At 34.8% G+C, this 25884-nt stretch overlaps 1 protein-coding gene across 1 annotated transcript; it reads right to left on the bottom strand.

Annotated features, from left to right (window-relative positions):
• Positions 1-1675: 1675 nt before the first annotated feature.
• On the bottom strand, positions 1676-7759 carry LOC125834168 (probable methyltransferase PMT24). The gene is made up of 9 exons (XM_049513364.1): positions 7663-7759; positions 5760-6683; positions 5522-5671; positions 4733-5003; positions 4542-4652; positions 4286-4460; positions 3046-3318; positions 2204-2398; positions 1676-2116 (listed from the first exon to the last, which is right to left on the bottom strand). The coding sequence occupies exons 2-9, from the start codon at positions 6660-6662 to the stop codon at positions 1888-1890; spliced, it is 2307 nt and encodes a 768-aa protein (XP_049369321.1). The 5' UTR covers positions 6663-6683; positions 7663-7759; the 3' UTR covers positions 1676-1887.
• Between the last annotated feature and the right edge of the window lie 18125 nt (positions 7760-25884).

The raw sequence follows: 25884 nt of genomic DNA, 5'->3' as shown, positions 1-25884 counted from the left end.
CTTCATTAATACGTACCAAATTCGAAAATCACTTATTCCTCCTTCGTACCAAATATACCCTTAAATTATTTTTAACTACTCCATAAAAAGTATCATATTTTTTTAATTGACTAAAAATTAAAAGTGTGTCATATAAATCGGGACAAAAGAATTAAATAATTGTAAACAGGGTTCCTGGCTAGCTCCTTTGTATTGAAGCATAGTTATCTATTTCCATAAAGCAATAGAATGTGTTTCTTTTTTTCAGTCCCTCTTACTTTAGCAGTGTCATGTCTAGGAATACAAATTCTCATCATTTTTCAAATTGTGAAATCCAATCATTTTTTAATCACTCCTAATGCATCATAGTTCTTGTTCTTTATCATCTTCATTTCTCTATACAGGTTAAACGTTAAAAATTTAAATTCTGAATTCGTCTCCACGAAAGCAGGGTATTTGTATGGAGTTAAATAATTGAGAGGCCTTTTTCTAGACAAGTGAGTTGGAAGGAGGTGGAAGTTTGAACCTATCCCCAAGTGGTGGGCCAAAATTGAAAGCCACAATTGTGGTCTATGTTCATTGACAAATTTGGATCATCAAAAGATTCAAATGAGATATTAAGATAATAATAATGGCTGCGCATGTTTCCCCTTTGCTACTTTTTAATTATCCAACTCTTTTTATGTTATAAAGTTCACATAAAAAATGTTTAAGAGTTTGGTATTAACTACTAACTGTAAATTATTTTTCCCTTTCTTTGTATATTAGGCATTGGTTTGAGTCTGATTTGGCAAAAGCCACCAATATTATCATTCCTCAGTCCCATACTATATTGAATTTCACAATTTCCTATGTTAGGTTATGTCCTCGGTACTACACCAAATTTTGTCTAATCACATCTCTCTAATACTTCTTTAGCCTATCTCTTCTGAAAGTATACATAGTCAACCTCTCATACCTTTGTAGACTGCACTAGGGAAACAGTGCATCTCTTCTTCACATCCGAATCATCTCAATTTTGCTTCTCGCATTTTGTCCCGAATATTCGACATTTCTAATCCTATCTCTCTTAGTATGTCACACATCCATCGCAGCATCCTCATTTCGGCAACTTTTATTTTCTGATCATGAGAGTTCTTGACTAGTTAACACTCCTCTTCATACATAATAGTTGGTTTAACCACTACACCGTAGAAGTTGCTTTTAAGTTTTGATAGCACCTTCCTATCACACAAGACTCTAAATGCGAGCCTCTACTTCATTCACCCGCACCAATACTGAGTGACACACTCATCAATCACCCATTTCCTAGGATAACAGACCCAATATATATATGTCATAATCCTTAGAAACAGGCAACCAAAACAATAACACAACAATATGAAGTTAGTGACCATTTTCTTTTCCTCAAACCCAAATTCTGCAACTGATAACATGACTCTTCTTTCTTTTCTTTTTCTTACTGAAAAGCAAACTTATCTACATTACAGAAGTTAAGGCAATGTAAATGATGAAATATATAGGATTATAACTATGTTATACAGAACTATTGTATGATGACATTGCAAATGTAGCACCTTTGACATAGTGTTAACACTTCTCATGCTATAGTTTCAACTTCTTTCTAATAGCTGCATTGACATGACCGAAGAAACATAACATGTACTGGGCTGTTGGAGTTCACAAAATGCAGTACTGTATACCTTTTCCATTTGATGAAACACAAAGTTGAGATAATTATACAGAGAATGGCCAACATGATGAAAACTCAGTACATAAAACAATAAATCATACATACCGTATGATCGCTATATCATGATGGTATTCTCTAGTAATTTAGTGGAAGTGAACTAAACTATAAAAAGAACATCAGATTTGTATCTAATTGTGGAAAATTTTCTCCTCTGCTTATGCAATGGCTGACTTGACTATCTGTTCTTGATTTGGACGCCAAAATGATTTTTGAACAAATAGTAATCCTTCACCGTCCTTTGAGTAAGACATTTTCACTTTCCATTTTACTGACCTAGCCATATTCTCTATTTCAAGAATAGTTTCAGCATTGTCGCGCACGATCAACTTCCCTTCTGGCCTCAGAATCCTGTCAACTTCTGCAAATACTGATTCTATCGTGCACCTGTTGGCGAAAATAGGATCACGAGTTACATAACTAAGCAAAATTTTGTTGCCAGTAAGCTAACATAAGGGGTGCAGTAGGATTAACCTTTTCTTGATATCGGAGAAAAGATGATCTGCATGAAGAAAATCATAAGATCTGGGGTATGTGCTGAAGGATTCACACCAGTCGTGGTAAATGCCAAACAAGCCACGGTCATATATAATTGGAAGTGTGTCGGGTGAGTCAATTGGAACTACATTCATAACCCAGACTTTCAAGTCTTTCAGTGCTGCAGCAAATCTGTATCATCAAAAGAAAAGATATTTATCAAGAGCATGAACTTGTTACTAGTGATAGAAAGATGACAATAAGTACTCGAAATGACCAAAACAGGTGGACTCAGTATAAATGTCTGTAATACGTGCACCTAATATGAACTGATACCAATCAACCAATCAATTACACTTTAATCCTAAGACAAATTAGGGGTTCTGTCTAGAAAGTTTATCTAAATCACACACTATCCCTACATGGACGTACGGATCTAAGGAGAATAAAAGGACCCCTAACAAATAAAGGATTTAATGCAAGTGTAGTTCCAACTAGTTGGTATATATTGCCTATAGGCTATATGGATCATTTTGTATTCTGTTCATAGTTAAGCTCATATTGATTCTGAAAGATTGCAAGTCTTTTGAGACAATTTTCTTTGGAACACACAAAAAAAAACATGTAATTGAGTTAGCTGTGTTATTTCAAAAATCATGTCGATGAACCTTCACCTAGCAATCATCAATTAATTGCATCAAATCACTCGAAATATTGCTAAAGATTTTTTGTGAATTTATTGGTTTACTCTTCAAAGAAGGCAATGATCACAGAGAGAATGAGAATGAGAATGAGTAGCTAAGAGATAAAGAGGAAAATAACTAGTGATGAAAACTTACCCTCCATAAATAGCTTTCATATCCATGACATTCCTTACTGAAGACCAGTTAATGCCAAGATCATTTAAATATGATTTTGACACAACATGTTTCCAATGATCATAGTCTGCAGCAAAGTCTTCTGGGGCTGCTTTTCCATAAACTCCAACTTGAGAACTTTTCAACCAATAAGGAAGCTTCTCCGACCTCAAAGGCCATTTTGCTGGCCACTTTGCTCCACGTGCAGATGCATCTGCTGGAGCTTTGTGCAAACATGCCTGAAGTGTTATATTCCTGAATTGAGAAAAATAACGAGTTAGAATTGTTGTCAAGTCGAATGTTCAGGAGATGAATAATGGAAGATATGATGTGACGAAATGAACATAGCCATTATCCCCTTTTCTTTTAGCCGAGGGTCTATCGGAAACAACCTCTCTACCCCACAAAGGTAGAGGTAAAGTTTGCATACATCCTACCCTCCCTAGACCCCACCTGTGGATTACACTGGGGATGTTGTTGGTTTATCACAAACAGCCTCCCTACCCCCCACAACCTACCCCCCACAAAGTTAGGGGTAAGGTCAGCATACATCCTACCCTCACCAGGCCCACTTGTGGGATCACACCCAGTATGTTTATTGTTATTGTTGCTGTTGTTTTGTTATCCCCTTTATCTTTTTCAGATCAAGCAGAGTGTTGACACACATACTGATAGGTGTAAGCTTAGACCCAGTAAACAATAAGCAATAGGATCACAATAAAATGTAAGTCTTCTGGATATCTTTACACGGTCAAACACCATACTGTCATTTAGTGGCTAAGTGGGCATAACAATTTCTTGCATGCCTTCTCAACTCAGGGGGCAGAAATGCTTTTGATAATCAAAGGACTCAGGCATCTCCCCAAGAACATTGAATTTTGACAGATAGCTAATTTTTTTTATCATAGTATTATTTCAGCTTAAAATGGATACATTTAATCTGGTATGACATTCTAATCCAAATTGATTTAGATAGCACAGGCCTTAGAAGTGATTTCTGAAATCAAAACCAGGTAAACATGCTCAAGATATTACTTTTGGTTAATGTATTATAAAACATAGACATGTAAATTTGTATTTTTTCCTAATTGCATATTTCTATAGCTTGATACGCTTGTGTCTCCAAGTAGACTATTTGGATTCACGAATGTTATACAGCACTGTGCAGAGAAACTGTACTAGCTAAGAGAAGCCCATTCTCGAGTAAATTAAAGATACGTACCAGGCAGCATCTGGATCATCAGCTTCTTCACACATAGGTGGGTCATTTTGTGTTCTACTCTGGTAGCAATCATTTGTAGTTGGCTTTCTGAATATAGCTACACCTACTTCATTTAGTTTATCTTCATTAATTTCCAATAGTTCCCAGCACATTGACTTAGTTAGTTCAGACATGGCTGCAAGACAATCAAGAGAGGCCATCAGTTTATGACTTCATTTGCAAAAGAGAAACGTAAACTAGGTAGAGCCACAATTACCTTCCCAAATTCCAACATTTTCCTCATCCTTCCGATAGACTGGTGTCGCAGACCAAATGAAGTGACCACCGGGCCGCAAGACACGATTCAATTCTAGGAGAAGTTTGCCACCTGCAATACACTAGGAAGTTTACCATCGGCTGACATTCCCAAACAAAGCAAAACTTGTAAAGAGAGAGATCTTAATTCACCTTCAATATGCCATGGAACTCTACACCGTGCACAATGGACAGCATCAAACACTTTACCAGGGAATGGTAGTCTTTTAGTTCCCATAACAGCTGATATAGCAGGGATACCCCTTTCAAGTGCAAATTGCACTTGGGCTTCGTGCTCATCCTTGGGGGCAAGTGACATTGCTAGTACATCTCTTTCAAAGAGGTATCCTCCAAAGCTGGCCACTCCACAACCAACATCCAAAATAACACGTGTTTGTTTGCCCCATGAAATTTGAGGCAGGGTCTGCATGGCAAGCCATATCAGCAAACCATAAAATGAGAAGAGGTACAATGTACATAAATCTTCAGAATGAAATATGTGGTGACAAATTTCAAGCCACTTGACTGATCACTGATATACAGAACACGTTAGACATTGTGAAAGGAAGCTGCTCTAAATTGCTCTGAAGTCTCCAGAAGCTTATTTTCTAAGGCCTTATACACAGAACAAATCAAAATCTTGAAAGCACTATTCAAGTTAAGTTGACAGACCACCAATTAACGCCACCTAGTACCCATGTAAAATCAGAGAATACATAATTGGGTTTAGCAATCCGTGAAAGTATCACCGTAATCAAATTGTTTTATCTTTAATCTGTAAATTGGTATTAAAAGAAGGTGATGTACATTTTGCAATATAATTCAACATAAAGCCACAAACTAAACGATTTGTGATGCATGGAGCAAAAATTAAACACCATGATTACGAAACAATAATTATAGATAGCATGAAGTAGCATGGGAATTTAAGCAGAAACTTGCCTTCTGGAGGAAATCAATGTAATGAAGAGCGCCTTGCTTAAACTGAGTACCTCCACCGGGGAAAGTAAGGTACTCTCCAGTTACTTTGACCCAGTTTTGGTGCCCCTTGACCTGGGCTAGCTTTCCATGAGGAACATTAGAGTACCATATCTGTTCAACCAAAAAAATGCAAGGTTGCTTGGCTTATCAAATTACTAATCAGAAGCAAACCCTATGGATAAGCAGAAACGACATATACCTGATCCCTGCTCCTAGGCCATCCAATTGACTTCTTGTATCCTGAAGGCAGAGGAACAAGGCAAGTTGAAGCTTCAACAGGGCAATGCCTTTCACGATGTTCATAGTGGCTAGTGTGTCGGAGCTTCCTTATAGCTTGCACATTATCCAGACAGGGAATATAATCTGGTCCAGCATCAGTTTTGCATAGCTTCCACTTATCTCCCTTCTTGTCATCCGTAGATGATGAAGAACCCTGTGACTCATTCTCCTTTTCAGACTCAGCAGCCTGAGTTGACCATGGCCCATTTTGTGTTGTAGCTTCTTTCAAAATCTCTGATTGATCAGCAGCTGGAAAAACCTCATTCTCCGTCTTTCCTTTCTTTGCTTTCTCTGTTGTCTCAGAAGCATCTGGATTTGAGTCTTCACCTCCAGTATCTGACTCGCCATCGCTTGAAGTTGAGTCTTTCTCTCTCGAATCTACTCCTTCACTCTCTCGATTTGAACTCTCATCGCCAGACTGAGATTCATCACCTGATGAACTGGATTCAGAATTTTCTTGATTTTCTTCTTCATTTCTTAAATTAGAGCTTTCTCCTTCCCTTTCCTCATTTTGGAAACTATCCAACCCCGTTTCATCTCCAATCTCCTCTAAAGACCTTCCCCTTCTGAACCGTTTTTCTCCCTGGAATGTTTCATCTTCTCCTCTCTTTGCATTGACTAGAAAATCACCAGTACTGCCTGAATACTGCCCCAAAAGATTCGTCGAAGATATCTCTGAATTTTGAAGAGTTGTACTGAATGATGATGATATCAACATCCATATCCCAACGCAAGAAATTCCGAGAAAAGTCACAACAGTGAGTTTTGAACAGAAATCAGATGATTTCCTCCCACCAGAATGGGAGTAACTTCCCCCAGCCATAATATTGGATCTTTCCTGTCCCTAAACATTATGAGAAAACACAAATTGAAATATCAAACATAGTAATGTAAAAAAGTCCAGCAAACTAGGTTAAAAAACTGAGCATGGTAAAACTACATCAGAATCTAGGATCAAAACAATGTCAGAAGAAAAAAACTAAGTTGTTTATCAAAGCAACGAAAGCAGATGCATGACCTAATGCATGCAAAATTCAGAAAAACATAATTCGATGGTGCTACCGTGAGGCTTTAGAACAAGGTATCCACCACAGACACATCCAGTAGATATTCCTATATTTGTTTTTTCTTTAATAAAACAAGTGAAAAAATTGCAATTGTCGTTTTTGTTTTCCACCTCCCACCAACCACACGCATCAGGTAACTCTATCCCCCAAGGCTGGAACAAATGTGAAGAAATCACCTAGTGTTTTGTCTCTTTTGTCCTAGCTAAATTCCAGATGCTTTTAACACTCTCCTTGCTCAACTTCAAAAGAAAACTCTAACAAGAAACAACATTTTCCAGCAAATGCTTTCCATATCTTAGTTTCCAATCTCTAAGCATTTTACATATACACAGAACCGGATCTAGGCAAATTCCATGGGTTCAATTGAAAATCTATCCCTTTCGGCTCAAACTACGTATACATAAGCAAAACAACAAAAGAAATGTACACACATAATAAGATCAAACTCATTCCGAACCCACTAACTCTAGATCTTGAATTCACCTTCACATATACAAACCTCAACACAATATTACAAACATATTTCCTTTTCTATGGCTTGAAATCTTGAATTACAACAATCACCAACATTACAAGAAAAACACATCATAAAGTATCAAAAACATTCAAATTGGTAGATCAATCTCATATGGACATCTCAAATCAAACAGTACACAACAAAACAAAAGTTTGAGCATTGTAGTAACAAAAGCAAGAATAAAGATCACATTTTTACCAAAAAGGAGAGATTTACATATAAAGAAGGAAAAATGGTACCTTTATAAGATGGGTATATAAGAAAAGAAAGTTGCTATAGCAAATTAGTGGTTGAAGCTCATTTTTGATTTGGTAAAAGGGGCAGCAGAAAGATCTTGGGTTGAGAATCTTGATTTGGTTTGATATTTATAAGGAGTTAGCAAAGATAGATGAAGCAAGAGTAATTTAAGGAAGAGAAGGAGTGTGTTGCTGTTACTCACTCATGGCCGACAGCGTAGAATTACCAAGAGATGATAACAACAGCACTAAAGGGGAACACAAAACAGATACAAGTAGATCGGAAAGGTAGTTATTAAACAAATGGATGGTAAAACAATTTTATTATAACTTACATTAAAAAAGTTCACTAGATAACTGTCTATATCCCATTTAACGGATTGTGATTCAGTGTTAAATACTCTTTTATTTTTAGTTAAGAGGTTTGGGTTTAAGTTTCCTTATGTATGGAATCGCTTTTGTTACGCAAGTACAAATTCAAATTTAGTAAGGAGTCGTATTTGTTAGGAAACGCTTAACCTGAAACTTCTCTATATAAATTCGAATTTAGTCGGATTTCAATATGAATATTGGATACTGAATGAAAAATTAAAATAATCATATTTCAATTGAACGTTTCATTTTTTGATAAAGAGTTATGACTTCTAAGTAGATAATATAGATTGTTTCCGATCTTTCACATCGAGGTATCATTTTGTCCAAGTAGGAGTTTGAACATGAGTTGAAATCTCAAAATTTTGTACGATTGCATCTCATGCTATTTTTTATGTAGACATTTAAATTATAATTTGTTTCTATTGAATAGTAAAGCATATGATAAAATGTGTTTATACTTATTCTTAATTGTCCATTAGATAGTTACATAAAGTATATCATGTTTTAATTGTTATATACATAAATATATATCTGAAATTTTAAGAGATTGTGATTTATTGGATCAAAAGATTAAGAGCAATTACTTTCATAAATGATGAGACTCGAGAGTAATTAATTAACTATGATATATTACTTCAAAGTGAGAAAGTTTACTGTTGATAAAGGGTGTTAATTATTGGAATATATTAATGTGATGGTTAAATACTACTACTTTTATAGAGTATAGTATTTATCCACCGACAATAAATATGAATATGAATGAATTATGGATGAAAGGGAAATTGGGACCCTTTGCATGTGGAAACTAAACAAATTAAAGACATGAATCACCGACAGCTTTCAATTTTATTAATTTATATTGACTTAATCTGTCAATAACCTCTCAAATTTATTAATAAATTTCATTAACATATTTCAATTATGGATTATTTCAGTTGAGCATTTATGATGTGTTACCTTTATTAATTATATAAATTAATCACTTAAAAATGTTATATTTTTTAATTATATAAATTAATCTTAATAAGTTATAAAACATCAGTCATTATTTCAATTGAATTGAATATATCTAATATAAATACTTATCATGTGTTCACTATTCATGTGTCCAATTAAAATTAGTGACAATTCAAATGTCTAAATAAAATTTAATGACAAATTTAAATTTTTTAACGTATTAAGCCATTTGTATTAAATGTTTTGTTTATATAGCCAAAAAAAATAATCTTAGATTCTTGATTTTGCACGAAATTTGTTTAGCTTAAGAAGCAATTTTCCGTTCCCGAGAATAAGTAAAATGTGAAAGCATTAAAGTGATTGGTTTTTATATTAAACTATATATTTAAATTTATATTCTTATTTGGCCAATTAGAGTTATAAATTTTACATTCAACTTTTGAAAAACATTTCACACAAAAAGAATTATAAAATGTTCAAACATTATCAGTTTAATTATAGTTGCTCTAACTTTCTTGTCTCATTTTTAATTCACATACTTTCAAAAAACGAAAAATGGTCAAAACTACCCTTAAACTATCCGAAATAGCTTAAATATATCCTTAAACTATATTTCGACTCAAAAATACTCTTTCCGTCTATTGGGCCACACCTACCCTTCTAGTTAACGGAAGTATCCATGTGTGTGCTAAATGAAATATGGATGCCACATGGATGCCATATGTGCACGCCAACAAGACCCCACCTCCACATAGACAACTATGGAAAAGGGTCAAAACTACCCTTAAACTATTCGGAATAGCTTAAATATACTCTTAAACTATATTTTGGATCAAAAATGCCCTTCCCTGTCTAACTATTGGACCACACTTACCCTTCTATTTAACAAAAACATGCATGTGTGTGCTAAAATGTCACATGGACTCCACATGTGCACGTCAAACACACCCCACCTCCACATAGATGATTTAAAGCCTTAATTTCACTCTTTTCCCCTCATTTCATCCTAAAAATTATATATTGAACCAAAAAAAAAAAAAACATTTGCGGAACTTGTATACATAACCGAATGAAGTAGAGAAATTGCAATTTGATGACCATTTCAAATACAATAAAAGAAACGATCTAAGGTATAATATAAACACTCTCATTTTAACTAATCAATTAACACTAATTTATTATTTTAATTTCTCTTAATAAATTAATCTTGTTTAAACAAATTTTAGCGAAGCTTTCTTGTTGATTCAACTCACGGCCATGGCGCAAAATAGCAGTTGTTATAAGAGACCTAATATACTTATCACCAGAAATCCAGGCACAAGGAATACGACTACGGCAACTTCCCTGGCGGTGGTGACCGAGCTCCGCCACATCAACATCGGTGATTTCGCTAATGAAGAAAACTTGACGAACGACTGGAATGACACATTCGATTGCTACTACATCAACGAAGAGTCGAAGACTTAGTAAGTCTTTATAGATTTCTTAATTTAATTTTTTTTTACCAATTACCCTACTTTTGTTCAAGTTTTGAGCTTTTGTGGTCCCTAATCTAGAAGATGCTCTAAATGATTGTTAAGGAAGTTTTAGATTTTATGCAAAGTTAAAGAAACATTCAATATATAGATGCTTTAAGGATTAAATAGCAGAATTAATTTGAATTTTATTTAAGTTGTGATCTTCAAAGTACAACATAAAATGAAATTGAATTGAGTCAATGTATATTGTATATTCATATAGATATACCCAAATAAGAAAAGATTGAAATGAGGGGGAAAAGAGTGAAATTGAGGCTTTAAGTCGTCTATGTGGAGGTGGGGTGTGTTTGGCGTGCACATGTGGAGTCCATGTGGCATTTTAGCGCACACATGGATGCTTCTGTTAAACAGAAGGGCAAGTGTGGTATAATAATTAGACGGGAAGGGTATTTTTGAGCCGAAATATAGTTTAAGGCTATATTTAAGCTATTTTGAATAGCTTAGGGATAGTTTTGACCATTTTCAGTAGTTGTCTATGTGGAGGTGGGGTCCGTTTGGCGTGCACATGTGGCATCCATGTGGCGTCCATGTAGCATTTAACACAGACATAAATACTTCCGTTAACTAGAAGGGTAGGTGTGGCCCAATAGTTTGATGGGAAGGGTATTTTTGAGCTGAAATATAGTTTAAGGGTATATTTAAGCTATTTCAGATAGTTTAAGGATAGTTTTGACCCTTTTCCGTTTAAAAAATTATGTATTTTACCTATCATATTTTTATTTGTTATCTTTAATAACTTATAGTGTTAATCTCTTCAGTCTTCTTCAATAAAGAGAAAAAAAGTTAATAGAAGTACTCAAAATATTGAAATATTATTCTTACATATAAATGTCGAAGAGAAATGGTTTTGACAAGTGATATTTTGTGATAAAAGTCGAAGGGAAATGGTTCCAGCTAGTGATGTGAATGTCGAAAGAAAATGGTTCCGACAAGTGATATTTTGTGATAAAAGCCGAAGGAAAATGGTTTCGGCTAGTGATGTAAATACCAAATGAAAATGGTTCCGACAAGTGATATTTTGTGATAAAAGCCGAAGGGAAATGATTTCGGCTAGTGATGTAAATGCCGTAGGAAAATGGTTCCGGCAAGTGATATTTTGTGATAAAAGCCGAATGAAAATAGTTTCGGCTAGTAATATAAATGCTGAACGGAAATGATTTTGGTAAGGGATTAATGTGAAAGCTAAAGGAAAATGGTTCCGGTTAGGAACATTGTTGACCTTTGTGATCAATCTACTTGGTGCATATTTTGACTTATTTGATGCATGTGATTAAGCTATTTGATGTGTTGAATTGGTTATTTGAGAAGTGGATTGAATACTTGGTATTTGTGATTGAAATTCTTATACTTGAAATTAATTGATATGATACTTGTCGATTGTTGAAATGTGAATGTTGGTCTTTGATCTTTGAGCCTTGAGACTTGTTTATTGTAGAACTCTTAGGTTGGGCTGATTTCTGTGTAGGTTGTAGTTGCGAAGGTTCAGTTGGGATGGAAAGGAGTATTCGATTTAGCTAGGTTGCCTAGTTTATTAGGTTGCTTGATATGTAGGTGGTACTCACTCCTTGCTTCTAGTAGGTTTCGAGCCCGGACCCGTGTGATCTTCTTCTTTTCCTGACTTCGAGGCTCGTTGAAGAACTTGAGAGGTAGTTGTTTGTCATCTCGGAGGTCCTCTTTTTCTTTATTTATGCTTTGCTCTATTTGAGAAGCAAAGACATTTGAGACTTGTATTTATCTTTCGAATTCTGTATTTATGTCACGCCCCGAGCCTACACCCTGGGCGGGACCGGCACTCGGAGACCATTGCTGGCCCCAAGCGAACCCTTGGCCTGACTTTCTTAACTCAGCGGAAACCTACTCAACAGAAACTCAGTGCTATGCAGAGACATAAACAACTTAAATGATACATATCTGGCCAAAAAGGCAACTCGAGTCTCAAAATAGAATACTTACATATATACATAGATAAGAGACTCAAAACTAACTGACTGACTGTCTATGAAGCCTCTAAAATACTTAGATGGATGTTGGGACAGACCCCGCAACACCCTAATAAACAAAACTAAGAGAACAAAATAACTGAGCCCTCTGGAAGCAATGAGGCTCACCCCTGACTCTAGAGTGCTCACTGGATCAACGGCGTGCAGAATGTTGATCCTGGGTACCTGCGTCTGCATCATAAAACGATGCAGGCCAACTGGCATCAGTACATGGAATGTACGAGTATGCGAGCTGGACCGCTAAAAACAACTTAAGCTTGAAAAGGGATACAAAAGAGAACTTACCTTGGCTCTGTACAACTCAAGAATAACTGAACTTAATATAAAGCAATGAGACACATGCAATATATAAAGCCTTTGAAACTATTAAAACATGACGTAAAATCATATTTATAATATCATGAAAATACCATGCTTCCTCTCAAAGTCTACTTGTGCAATGCATGAATGAAGTCCCATACCCCCATCCATACTAAGCAGAACTTATCGAGGAACCAAGCTCTTTTTACTGCTATGGGAGTTTCTCTAACCGATAACCACCACTATGAAACTAAGTGGTGATACAACGTTTTACCTCACGTTGCCCAAGGACCATCCTATACCTTGCCATCGATATAGGACCTTACTTTAACTTTTGCTTAATGGATCCACTAGCTTAACTTTCGTGATCATCTAAAAAGTATGATACGAGAAATCCCATGTTTGGCTACATTGTTCTTATGGAGAGTTGAGTTAATATGAACTCGTGTCCCCAACTCGGTGCTCAAGACTACTCCCAAAAAATAATTTAGCTCATAGGTGTTTTAAACACATCTTTCTTTAGTTGAGATAATTACTCAAAACTTAGCCCGAAGGCACTTGAAAAATCTTTTTTAAAAAGAACAAATCAAAACCATATTTTTTTATATGATCATTGATGACTCGGGATATTCATACTGCTTAAACATTGATGGTATATCTAGAGACCATACTGTTTAAACATTGATGACATACTCGATTTGTCATATCTAATCATATTTTAGAAACTCTTTTGAAAAACTCATCTTTTCTTTTTAAAAGAGATAGTACTCAAACTTCTCAAAACTCTTTTGGAAATCTCAGTTTCCTCTCAACTTAAATGTGAAAACACTTATAAACTTCCTTGGGAAATACTTAGTTCCCTAATTACTTTTTGAGAAATGAACTCAACTCTTGACTCTTGACTTAACTCGAAACTCGATACTCTTTACTCGACTTGAAACTATATGCTCTTTACTCTTTACTAAACTTGAAACTTGAAACTCTTTACTTAGCTTGAAACTCTATACTCTTTGCTTGACTTGAAACTCTATACTTAACTTGGAACTTGAGCCTTAGAATGAAGTTAAAACGTTCAATGAAGACTCTTGAAAAGCTTTAAAGACTTGCTTGGACTTACTTAATTTCTAAGCTTGACTTCACTTGAATCGGAAACTAACTTCACTTGAATTGAATTATGGATTCAAGGACTTGATTGGTGTTTGGAGGGACCTCATGATGTTTAGGAATGATTTAGGAATGATTTGGAACAACCAAACTTAAGAAAATTTTTGAGAATAAATTCTGAAAACAGTGGAGTCCGCGTCCTGTCCGCGACGCGGAGAAGATTTTTGTTCACAGAGGGAACAAGTCCGCGACGCGGACGTGCTCCTCACAAGCTGCCCGACTTTCTCCTTCACGTCTCCAACTCTAAATCCTCTAACCTCAAGGGTTCCAGCCCCAATCACTTAGAAACATAATATCCCTCAACATTCAATAGAATACCACTCAAAACACAATCCAATCATGTTCCACAACCCACAATAATTCCAACAACAACAACAACCAACTTTAAACAACATAACCAAACCTTTCTTAATGAATAAAAGGGGCTAGGTGTGTGGGGGAAAGGATCACCCAACACTAAAAGCTCACATACCTTGGTAGGGATCACCCCCGACGAAAATCCACGATGATCTCCTTGCTTGATCTCCTCTTCTTCTCTTCTTCTTCTCTTCTTCTTCTCTCAAAACCCTCACTCTCACTTCTTTTAAAATGGTAAAACTGATCAAAATGATCAGCCTAACACATTTATAAAACCAAAATAAAAGGCTAGGGAAAAGACCAAAATGCCCTTAATGATTCCCGGACGGATTTCCTTGTCAACTGCCCAACTTTCAATGGCCATAACTTGCTCATACGGACTCGGAATTGAGCAAACTCGGCGGCGTTGGAAAGATCGTTCCACGAACTTTGCAACCATAACTGGAATTACACCTAAATCATCCTGAGCTAGAATTTATGGCTGTTCAAAGTTGGCCAAAAATTCACATTTTCCATACTTAGCCGAAAATTTCCAAAACTTTAAAATTCTTTCCAAAAATGAAAATTTCCAATCCTAAGCCTCTTCAAAGCTATTTCAAATAGTCGGATGTTACAATTTACTTTAGTGGTTTTTACACGTGACAACCAGATTTTGGAGTATTGTTTAGAATGAATAAGTTTTCTGCATTTGTCTTGTTCTTACTTTATCTTTCCGTATTTCTTTCGTTTTCGTTGTGTTGAGCCTGATTTGTCTTGGTGGGAATAGACAAGTGTCATCACGTTCATTTTTGGATCATGCCAACCAGTTAACAAATACATGTTCGATTTTGTATTTCATCGATTATCTTGTAGATACTCGAAGTTCAAGTTGGAATTTTCGTTCCAAAGTTATTTTTCAACGAAATCCTATTTGATTATTTCAATATTTTCTTTCTACACAGAAAAAAATCCAAACGAAATTTGAGAAACAATGGGGAGAAAAATTCTATATTGGAAATTTGAGAAACAATGAAAGTGGAACCACTATTTTTTTTTTCTTTGAAGTTGTAATTGATGAGAAATTCAATTGATATGTTCCTTTTTAAAATATTTTTCCCCTGATTTTCTCCATTATGTTATTGAATAATTGTATTCTTTCAAATAAAATTATTTTTAAAAAAACATAATTAGATATAGGGAAAAAGGGTCTGATATATCCCTTAACTTTGTCATTTAGAGCTGATATACTACTCGTTATAAAATTGGCTCATATATACCCCTACTATTATACAAATGGCTCACATATACCTTTTTCCTCTAACGGAAGTGAAAATAATAATTTTAGTTTAATTTTTTAATTATTTAAAAAAATATAATCCCATATGGGTATATTTAATCCTCCTCAAACATATATTATTATTTTTTTAACTTTTTTTTGTTTCAATGACTAATTTAGATTTATTAATTTGATGGTCAAATTTATTTAAGTTTTGCTAATATTCTTGTAAAATTTATTATAGATGACCCAATTTTTTTCTTCAAATACAAAAATTAAATTACAATATATTCGCAAAAATAGTTTTAAATTATAATATAGCCACAAAAAAAAATAGTTTTAAATTTTTTTCTTTACACTAAGGAATGAAAGAAAAAATAAAATAAGAAAAAGAAACTCAAATAATGATAATCAAAAAGTCAAAAAATAATTTATGTCCGAAAAAAATTAAAATATACCTTGAAATTTTCTAGAAAAATCATATATACCCATAAATATTTTTTTGAAGAAATCAAAAATATAAATTTAAAACTAATTTTTTCACTTCCGTTAAATGAAGGGTATATGTGAGCTCATTTTGTAACAGTAGGGGTATATGTGAGCCGTTTGTATAACGGTAAGGGTATATATGAGCCACTTTCGTAACGAGGGACATATCAGGTCCAAATGACAAAGTTGAGGGTATATCAGGCTCTTTTCCCTTATATATATAACAAACTCAAATATTGACATTTTTATTATATATTGAAAATGTGATTAAGGGGTCCTATTAAATACTAAAATATTGACATTTTGAATATTTCCCCTTTTTGTATTCACACATTTTCTCTTTGACTTAGATGAATTATCATTGAAGACAGTGATAATATGAATTAGGAGTGTCAAATAGGCAGATTGAGTTGAAATAGAAATCGAGTTGGGTCCTAGTCCGTCTAAATTTACTTTGGGTTCAAATAAGTTGAGATCAAATAGGCTAAAAAACGGTTTGGATCTTGACCCGGCCAATTTGATCCGCTTAATCTCAATATTTTTAACATATTATTATTTATGTTTTATAACCACAATTTCAATTTCAACTCAAGAAAATTTAAAAAAGTAATTACAAATGGATAGATAAATCCTAAAAGATATAAATAGATAATAATTCATACCTCCAATATAGGAACATAAATTACATCAATGCAAATAATGAGTCTTAAAATAGGTTGAAATTGAAGATTATTTTGAGCTCAACCGGAGATTCTTTTAAGGAAAAATTACATAACTAAGCTAACATATAGTAATTAATTATACTTCATAACTATAGTTTAACTTAATTATAAAAGTGGTTATAGTTAAAGAAAATGGATATACGGCGGCCGGCGATCCCACATTTTGTATCAAAACGTGTAAGCCTTCTTTTTCATCTTTTATACAAATCAAAACTCACTCTCTCTTTGATCACACCCACTAATTTATCTCCAAAAATCTCTCATTTCTCCTTTAATAATTCAACCAAATTAAAATTAAAATTTAAAATTTTTTATTCATTCCTCATAATATTTTTTTAATTGTTTATATTTTTAGTCACAATCTTGAATATCTCAGTAAACTAGTAAATATATTCAAACCATGGATGAACAATCTCTCTCACTTTCTTGAGGTCACCCCTGGTGAAGATCAATCTGCACCAAAGTATAATCATCTAGAAGCTGGCACATCTTGTGATCATAAGCAATCTTCTTTTCAGCCTTAGTTAGTTTTTGTTGTTGTATATGAGCAGTCAATTGAGTTGTATTATGACTTATTTGCATTAAACTACATATGTATAGAATAACATTTATACAGTATATCAGTTATAGTTATACAATTTCAATATTCGTAAAAATATACAGTTAAATTCATTAGGTCTTTTGTATATGAGTATTTAATTGGTTTGCCTTATGCCTTGTTTGTATATGTTACATAATTTTAAAAAAAACATATATATAAAACAACAGGTATACAATATTACAATAGTTATAGTTATACAATTCCAAATTTTATATAAACATATCTGATTTTTTGTATATACATGATATAACTATATACATATACAGTTTCCATAATAGCATCTTATATTCGGTACAACTTATACAACTAATTATATTAATGTTGCTTATTTAGAAAATCCAATTCATGGTCAAAGAAGGTCCAAAGGAGACGCGGTGCAAGTCAAAGAAGAAGTCATATTTGATTAAAAAAAATCTAATTAGATTTAATAATCATGAATTTAAGGGTTGTTTCTATATTTACAACTGAAATTGTCACTCACTTAATTAAACAAACTTAATAATCAATTTATATAATTAATTAAAATCAGCTGAATTATACAAATGAGAATCTATTTAGCTATTAAAACTATAGCTACACTACATAAATAGGCAAAATCTAGCTAAGGAAACCTATTATGTTTCACATTTTAGCTATTTATGAAATCTTCCCTTCTTTTAAAATAAGTTAAGACTTAAATGTGTTGAGATTGAACTCAATTCAAATTATTTTAAACCTACCCCATTAAATTTTTGGCTTGTTAGGCATGTTACCTATATTTAGGCTCATTTTGACACTCCTAATATAAAAATCAACAAATTTTCAATGGCAAGGACCACCATAAGAAGTAAGGGTTAGCTATACAATTTCAGTATTTGTATAAATATACACTCATTCTAACCCTTAAACATCTATTTTTAAAAAGAAAACATAAGGAATTCTTATTTATTACAAATAAGTAAAGACTTAATAATTTTAACTTTAATTAATTTCAAAATTTGAAATATTAGTTTCAACCCTATATACTGTCATTAAATTGGATCCAATTTTTTTTTTTGATAATCTTGCTTTCCTCCTTCCTCCTTCGTAATGTAATTTTTCTTTCTACCTACCCCTCCTTCCTCCTTTGTAATGTAACTTTTCTTTCTATTTACCCCTTTCTAACACAACTTTCTTTCTTAAATGATTGATCTTCTTGTTTTACATTTATAACATTTATAGTACATCACACGTTCTAATGTAACTTTTCTTTCTGTTCAATCATGATGTGATTAAGCTTCTTGTTTAACATTTATAGAAACGTCACCTTACTATAATTATAAATAATTTAACATTAAAATTTCCCTTTTGTTTTTACTGAAATAAAGGAATATTTGTATTTAAAGCATATTAAGCTTTTAACTTCATATAGTTATATTATTATTTATAAAAGTAAGAATCAATTATAATTAATAAGAGGTTAGCCCTTTATTGCAATACATTATCTTGGATATTATTATAAATTTTTTATTTATTAATATTAAGATTTTTTTTCCAAAGAAAAACACTAAATTTCCTAAAATAAAAAGCAAAAGACCTAGTGTATAGATTTTCCACCATTGGTACAAGATACTTGTTCTCAACAGTTAAAGAGTTTAACCTCCTTTAATCAAACACACAATCTCTAATAATTGTCCTTCTCAACTAAAAAGAAAGTAGGTACAACTATTTGTGAGCCCAACAATCACTGACTATATTTTCAATAGAGTTTTTTTCATTCAACTGAAGGGCTAAGGTAAAAGGTTGAGTTGAGTAATGACAACCCCTATAGGGGCGGAGGGTAAAAGGTCTGTGAGAAATATATACGAAAAATATTATTGAATTGTGTATCTAAATAGTTACATTGAGACCCTATTTATAGACACTACATTGGAATCCTTTTCCAACTAGGATTCCTATTCTTATTCCTATTCCTATTCCTATTCTTATTTCTATTCTAAGTAGGAAATACTTATTTCTATTCTAACACTCCCCCTCAAGCTGGTGCATACAAATCATATGTACCTAGCTTGTTACAGATGTAATTAATACGAGGACATGTGAGGGACTTGGTGAAGATATCTGCAAGCTGATCATTTGACTTCACAAATTTCGTAACAATATCTCCCGAGAGTATCTTTTCTCTGACAAAGTGACAGTCAATCTCAATGTGCTTAGTCCTTTCATGAAACACTGGATTTGATGCGATATGAAGAGCCGCTTGATTATCACACACAAGTTCCATCTTATCAACTTTGCCAAATTTTAGTTCTCCCAGCAACTGTTTGATCCAAACTAGCTCACAAGTTGCTGTCGCCATTGCTCGATATTCTGATTCTGCACTAGATCGAGCAACCACATTCTGTTTCTTGCTCTTCCACGACACCAAATTACCTCCTACTAAAACACAATATCCGGATGTCGAACGTCTGTCAGAGGGTGATCCTGCCCAATCAGCGTCTGTATATCCAATGATATGCTCATGGCCTTGATCCTCAAAGAGTAGTCCTTTACCGGGAGCTGACTTTATATATCGCAGAATACGAACAACTGCTTCCCAATGACTATCACAAGGGGAAGTCATAAACTGACTTACAACACTCACAGGAAAAGAGATGTCAGGTCTAGTCACTGTGAGATAATTCAACTTTCCAACAAGTCGTCTATACCTTTCAGGATTACTAAGTGGCTCCCCCTGTCCTGAAAGAAGTTTAACATTCGGATCCATAGGAGTGTCAACAGGTCTACATCCCATCATCCCTGTCTCCTCAAGAATGTCTAAGGCATACTTGCGCTGAGAAATAACAATACCTGATCTAGACTGAGCAACCTCAATACCTAGAAAATACTTCAATCTGCCAAGGTCTTTAGTTTGGAAGTGCTTAAAGAGATGTTGCTTCAAATCGGTGATACCATCTTGATCATTACCGGTGATAACAATATCATCAACGTAAACAACCAAATAGATACATCGACTTGGTGCAGAATGCCGATAAAACACAGAGTGATCAGCTCCACTACGAGTCATGCCAAACTCCTGAATTACTGTGCTGAACTTCCCGAACCAAGCTCGAGGAGACTGTTTTAGACCATAGAGTGACCTGCGCAATCGACATACAAGGCTACTAGACTCCCCCTGAGCAACAAAACCAGGTGGTTGCTCCATATAGACTTCTTCCTCAAGATCACCATGTAGAAAAGCATTCTTAATGTCCAACTGATGAAGAGGCCAATGACGAACGGCAGCCATAGATAGAAAAAGACGAACAGATGCAATTTTAGCCACAGGAGCGAAAGTGTCACTATAATCTAGCCCAAATATCTGAGTATACCCTTTGGCAACAAGGCGAGCCTTAAGTCGATCAACCTGACCGTCTGGACCAATTTTGACTGCATAAACCCAACGACAACCAACAGTAGATTTACCTGCAGGAAGGGAGACAAGCTCCCAAGTACCACTCTTATGTAAAGCAGACATCTCATCAACCATAGCCTGCCTCCATCCAGAATGAGAAAGTGCTTCACCTGTAGTCTTAGGAATGGAAATAGAGGACAAAGACGACACAAATGCATAATGGGGTGATGATAGACGATGATAACTTAAGAAGGTATAATGTGGGTTAGTATTTCGAGTGGATCGTATACCTTTTTGAAGTGCAAGCGGTTGGCTAGGAGGAGGCAAGTCCGCAGTAGGAGCAGGGTCTGGCGCATGACATGAATCATCTGGGACTAGGGTTGGACGTGGACGGCGATGATAAGTTAGTAGTGGTGGCACTACAACTGGAGATGTAGAAGTAACCGTAGATTCCACAAAGGTTGGCACAGGTAAAACCTGAGGTATGGGTAAGACCATAGAGACATCAGGATGATCAGAAGATGTATAGTAAGGCTGAGACTCAAAAAATGTAACATCAGCAGACATAAGGTATCGATGAAGATCATGTGAATAACAACGATACCCTTTTTGGACTCGAGAGTAACCAAGAAAGACACATTTGAGGGCACGAGGAGCTAATTTATCTTTTCCTGGGGCTAAGTTATGAACGAAGCATGTGCTCCCAAAGACACGAGGAGGGATAGGATAGAGATGTGACTGAGGAAACAGTATGGAATGGGGAACCTGATTCTGAATAGAAGAAGAGGGCATTCTATTTATCAAATAACAAGACGTAAGAACTGCATCTCCCCAAAAACGCAATGGAACATTGGATTCAAGGAGAAGAGTACGAGCGGTCTCAATAAGATGCCGATTTTTTCTTTCAGCTACACCATTTTGTTGAGGGGTGTATGGACAAGTAGTCTGGTGAATAATGCCTTGGTGAGTCATAAACTCCCGAAATTGGGAGGATAAGTATTCTAAGGCATTATCACTACGAAAAGTACGAATAGAAACACCAAACTGATTTTGTATTTCAGCAAAGAAACTTTTGAAAATAGAAAATAACTCAGAACGATCTTTCATTAAGAAAACCCAAGTACATTTTGAATAATCATCAATGAAACTAACAAAATAACGAAATCCTAAGGTGGAACTGACTCTACTAGGACCCCAAATATCAGAATGAACTAATGAAAAAATAGACTCTGAACGACCCTCAGTACTACGAGAAAACGTAGCACGAGTGTGTTTCCCAAGTTGACACGACTCACAATCTAATGTGGATAAACTAGACAAACTAGGCACCATCTTTTGCAGTTTGGATAGACTCGGATGTCCCAAACGTTTGTGAATTAAATCTGGGGAATCTGTAATGGAGCATGCTGCTAAGGAATTTGAAGAGGTAAGATAGTAAAGGCCTTGTGATTCATGTCCTGTTCCAATCATCTGTCCCGTACTGCGGTCCTGCATGAGAAAAAAATCATCGAAAAAAGTTATGCTACAATGTAGGGCTTTCGTCAAACGACTAACAGATGCTAGATTAAAAGGAGAACCAGGGACATAAAGAACAGAGTCCAGGGTGACAGAAGATAGGGGTTTGGCTTTTCCAACCCCTTTTGGTTTGGTTTGGATCCCATTGGCTAAAGTAATAGCTGGAAGAGATTGTGAATAAACAATATCGGATAAAAGTGATTTATTACCAGAGATATGATCAGAAGCCCCAGAGTCCATGACCCATGTTCCAAGAGTACTAGATTGCGACACACAAGCAAAAGAATTACCCGCAACAGAGACATCAGGTTGTGCAACCGAAACTACTTGTGGAGACGTTTGCTTATTTGCACGATACTGAAGGAACTCATCATATTCTGTCTGAGCAATATGAGCATTATTGGATGGTTGATTAGGTTGAGCACCATATACTACTGGTGGAGATGTCTGTTTACTTGCGCGATTTCGAAGGAACTCATTATATTCCTTTAGAACAATAGGATCATAACTGGGTGGTGGACCATGCAAAATATAACATATATCACGAGTGTGTCCAGGCTTATGACAATGACTACACTTGGATCGAGGTTTCCCAAAACGCCCTCCTCCTCGCCGATTCTCCATAGATTGATATGTACGCTTTTCAAAGGTTTGAGATGCAAGAATAGATGAGTCAACAGTGGGTGATGAAACTACCTTGTGACTGGGAGGTGCCGCAAGACGAAGGAGACGAGAGAATAATTCATCGATTGTAGGAACTGTAGGGCTAGCTAAAATCTGATCACGTACAGAATCATGATCAGGAGGAAGTCCAGCAAGAGTAAGAACTAGAAACAATGTTTGTCTGTGTTCTTGTTGTTTTTCCACATTCGTAGTAACTGGCATTAATGTGTCAAATTCCTCCATGACTGCCTGTACCTGTCCTAAGTAAGTAGACATATCGGATTCTTGTTTCTTTAAGTTGGTCAATCGAGATATCACATCATAGAATCGAGATATGTCATTAGTGTATAAAGCACGAGCCTTTTCCCAAACTGTATAACACGTCTGGAATGGGCGAAACAAGGGCATCAACTTGAAATCAATAGAACGCCATAGGAGACTACATAATTGAGCATCTACTTTCTCCCATTGTGCTTTGGCTTTTGCATCTTCCTCACTAGTCTTTGCCTTTACATCTACCTCATAAGCCTTGTTCGTTAAGTGATCTTGGACACCTTGACCCTTGCACCACAACTCAACCGAGGAAGCCCAAGATAAATAGTTTGAACTTCCCAATAAAAGTTCTGAAGTGATTATAGGGCTAGAACTTCCAATCCCCATATTTTTGGAACAAAAAACGTCACACCCAAAAGACATTATGCTAAATTTGTCTCGGAAAATTCAAATCTCGAAGAAAAGTCGCCGGAAACTGCCTGGAAATAGCTGGAACTCTAATTCCGGCGATCGGATCTGGTCAAAAACAGTATGGGCCTGGTCGGATTGGCTGGACGACCCCAACTGTCAAAAAAATCTCAAAAAAATATGATCAGAAAAGCCTTCACGCGCCGGCGCGTGAGACAGATCTCGCCGGAAACTGCCACCTCCGATAGGCGCGTGAGAGCGCGTGGGGTGGTGTTTTCCGGTGGTTTTGGCTGGGGTTTGGTCGCGGGGGCTTTTCGAGCCTCGTGGTGGTGTTGGTTTTCGCACAACACCCACAGAAAGAAAAAAGTATAACAAAATCAGACCCAACAGTCACCGGAAATTGACATAGACATACGGTGACTTGTTTGTTCTCACCAATGCTCTGATACCATGTGAGAAATATATACGAAAAATATTATTGAATTGTGTATCTAAATAGTTACATTGAGACCCTATTTATAGACACTACATTGGAATCCTTTTCCAACTAGGATTCCTATTCTTATTCCTATTCCTATTCCTATTCTTATTTCTATTCTAAGTAGGAAATACTTATTTCTATTCTAACAAGGTCAATAGAGTTTTTTTCAATCAAATGAAGGGCTAAGGGTAAAAGGTTGAGTTGAGTGATGACAACCCTATAGGGGCGGAGGATAAAAGGTTGAGTTGAGTGATCACAACTCCTATTGGGAAGTAGCTCCTTTGGTTCATCAATACACCACAACATCCACATCAGTTGTGAGTCCGAAGTACTCATATCATTTCTTTCTAAATCACACATGTTTATGTAACAACGACACTTTTGAACCTCATGGCAGCCATTGCATTGCACCGGTGACGATAATAGATCTGTTAAATTAATAACATAATTTATCCGACTTCCCCATAAGACTTCCCCACATCTTTGTGTTGTGCTCTCTAAGGATGTGAATTGACGATAGGCAGAAAGATTTAACCAACATTTAAAAAAACCAACATGTGTAGATGGTTTGACACACATGTTTCATAGATCTGACTGCTATTAATATGAAGATTTATATTGTTTAATTTAGAGTTTTAAAATATTTCAGATAAAAGTAGATAGTTCTTAATTCTTTCCTTTTAAATTTAATTTTTGATTTTATTTTTATAATGTTCAATATGTTTTAAGTAAAATTAAAATTATAAAATTATTATTAAAATTTATTTGGAACCTAAAACAAATGTTTTACAAACCTTACCCGCAACAGCTTATTGAACTTTGATATATGAATTTGATAGAATATACGCTGAACTTGCTAGCCAGATTATTAAAATGCTAAGGCACCTCCTTGCGCTGTGAAACGTTCTTTGTTGCACAAATTGTCAAATGTCAAGGTAGTCAAGAGTCTCCTTAGTTAAAAAAACATGATTCAAAAGTCTCTCGATTTCTTAAACTTAATTTTCAATTAAATTAAGACACATTAAATAAAATAGAGGTAATACTCATTTTTTTATGACAAGGAAATCCATATCCCGATTCTTTTTCTCAAGCACGTGGAAATTCTTTTTAATTTGGATGAGGGTAAGATTCGATCTCAGGACCCCTATATGCTCTAATACCATGTTAAAGTGTGCGTTAGAGCATACTTTTATTAGTTAATGATATTCTCAACAGAGGTAACCCTCACTAAGCAAGTAGTGACAGAGGCATAAATTTCGTCAAGGGTGTTCAAACTTTAAAAGAGTCAATAATTATTTTTTAACAGAATGGGTGCACAAAACATTTATTTTATTTTTACTGATGAGTGGATATACCCAAATTTAAAAATTAAATAGCAATGTTTTTTCAAGATAATTGTTGAAACTTTTTTTTTCCATATTACCTTTTCTTTTAATAAGATTCTTAACTATTTTATATTTTCTAAAAGAATAGTTTAGAAATAATCAAGCGTATAATAGTGGATGATAATCTTTAATTTTATCTTTAAAAATAATTTATTGAGAGTGTGTTATACCTAATAATTCACTTAATATAGATTGAAAATATAAATAAAATAATAAAATATTAATTATTAGGTTAACTAAAATTTAAGGCTAGAAACATAAAGAAGAAACGGGGCTGATAATGGATATTTAAGTGTTTTTTTTTAAAAAAAAACAGATTGTGTTAATAAACGTAGCTAGTGAGAATCAAACCACAGACCCCAATGGCACAAATACGCATGCTTACTGCTA

This window comes from Solanum verrucosum, unplaced genomic scaffold (assembly GCF_900185275.1).
Source record: "Solanum verrucosum unplaced genomic scaffold, falcon-dt-bn FXZP01000108.1, whole genome shotgun sequence".
NCBI classification, from domain to species: Eukaryota; Viridiplantae; Streptophyta; class Magnoliopsida; order Solanales; family Solanaceae; genus Solanum; species Solanum verrucosum.
Note: the sequence above shows the minus strand (reverse complement) of the source record. Positions and strands in the feature narration are given on the sequence as shown.

Excerpts from the sequence above, each read along its gene's own strand:
- LOC125834168 (XM_049513364.1), bottom strand. The coding sequence starts at position 6,662 with ATGGCTGGGGGAAGTTACTCCCATTCTGGTGGGAGGAAATCATCTGAT. Across the intron at positions 4,653-4,732 it reads AGTTCCATGGCATATTGAAG|GTGGCAAACTTCTCCTAGAA; the intron begins GTGAATTAAGAT and ends AGTGTATTGCAG. Across the intron at positions 2,399-3,045 it reads ATGAAAGCTATTTATGGAGG|ATTTGCTGCAGCACTGAAAG; the intron begins GTAAGTTTTCAT and ends TTGATGATACAG.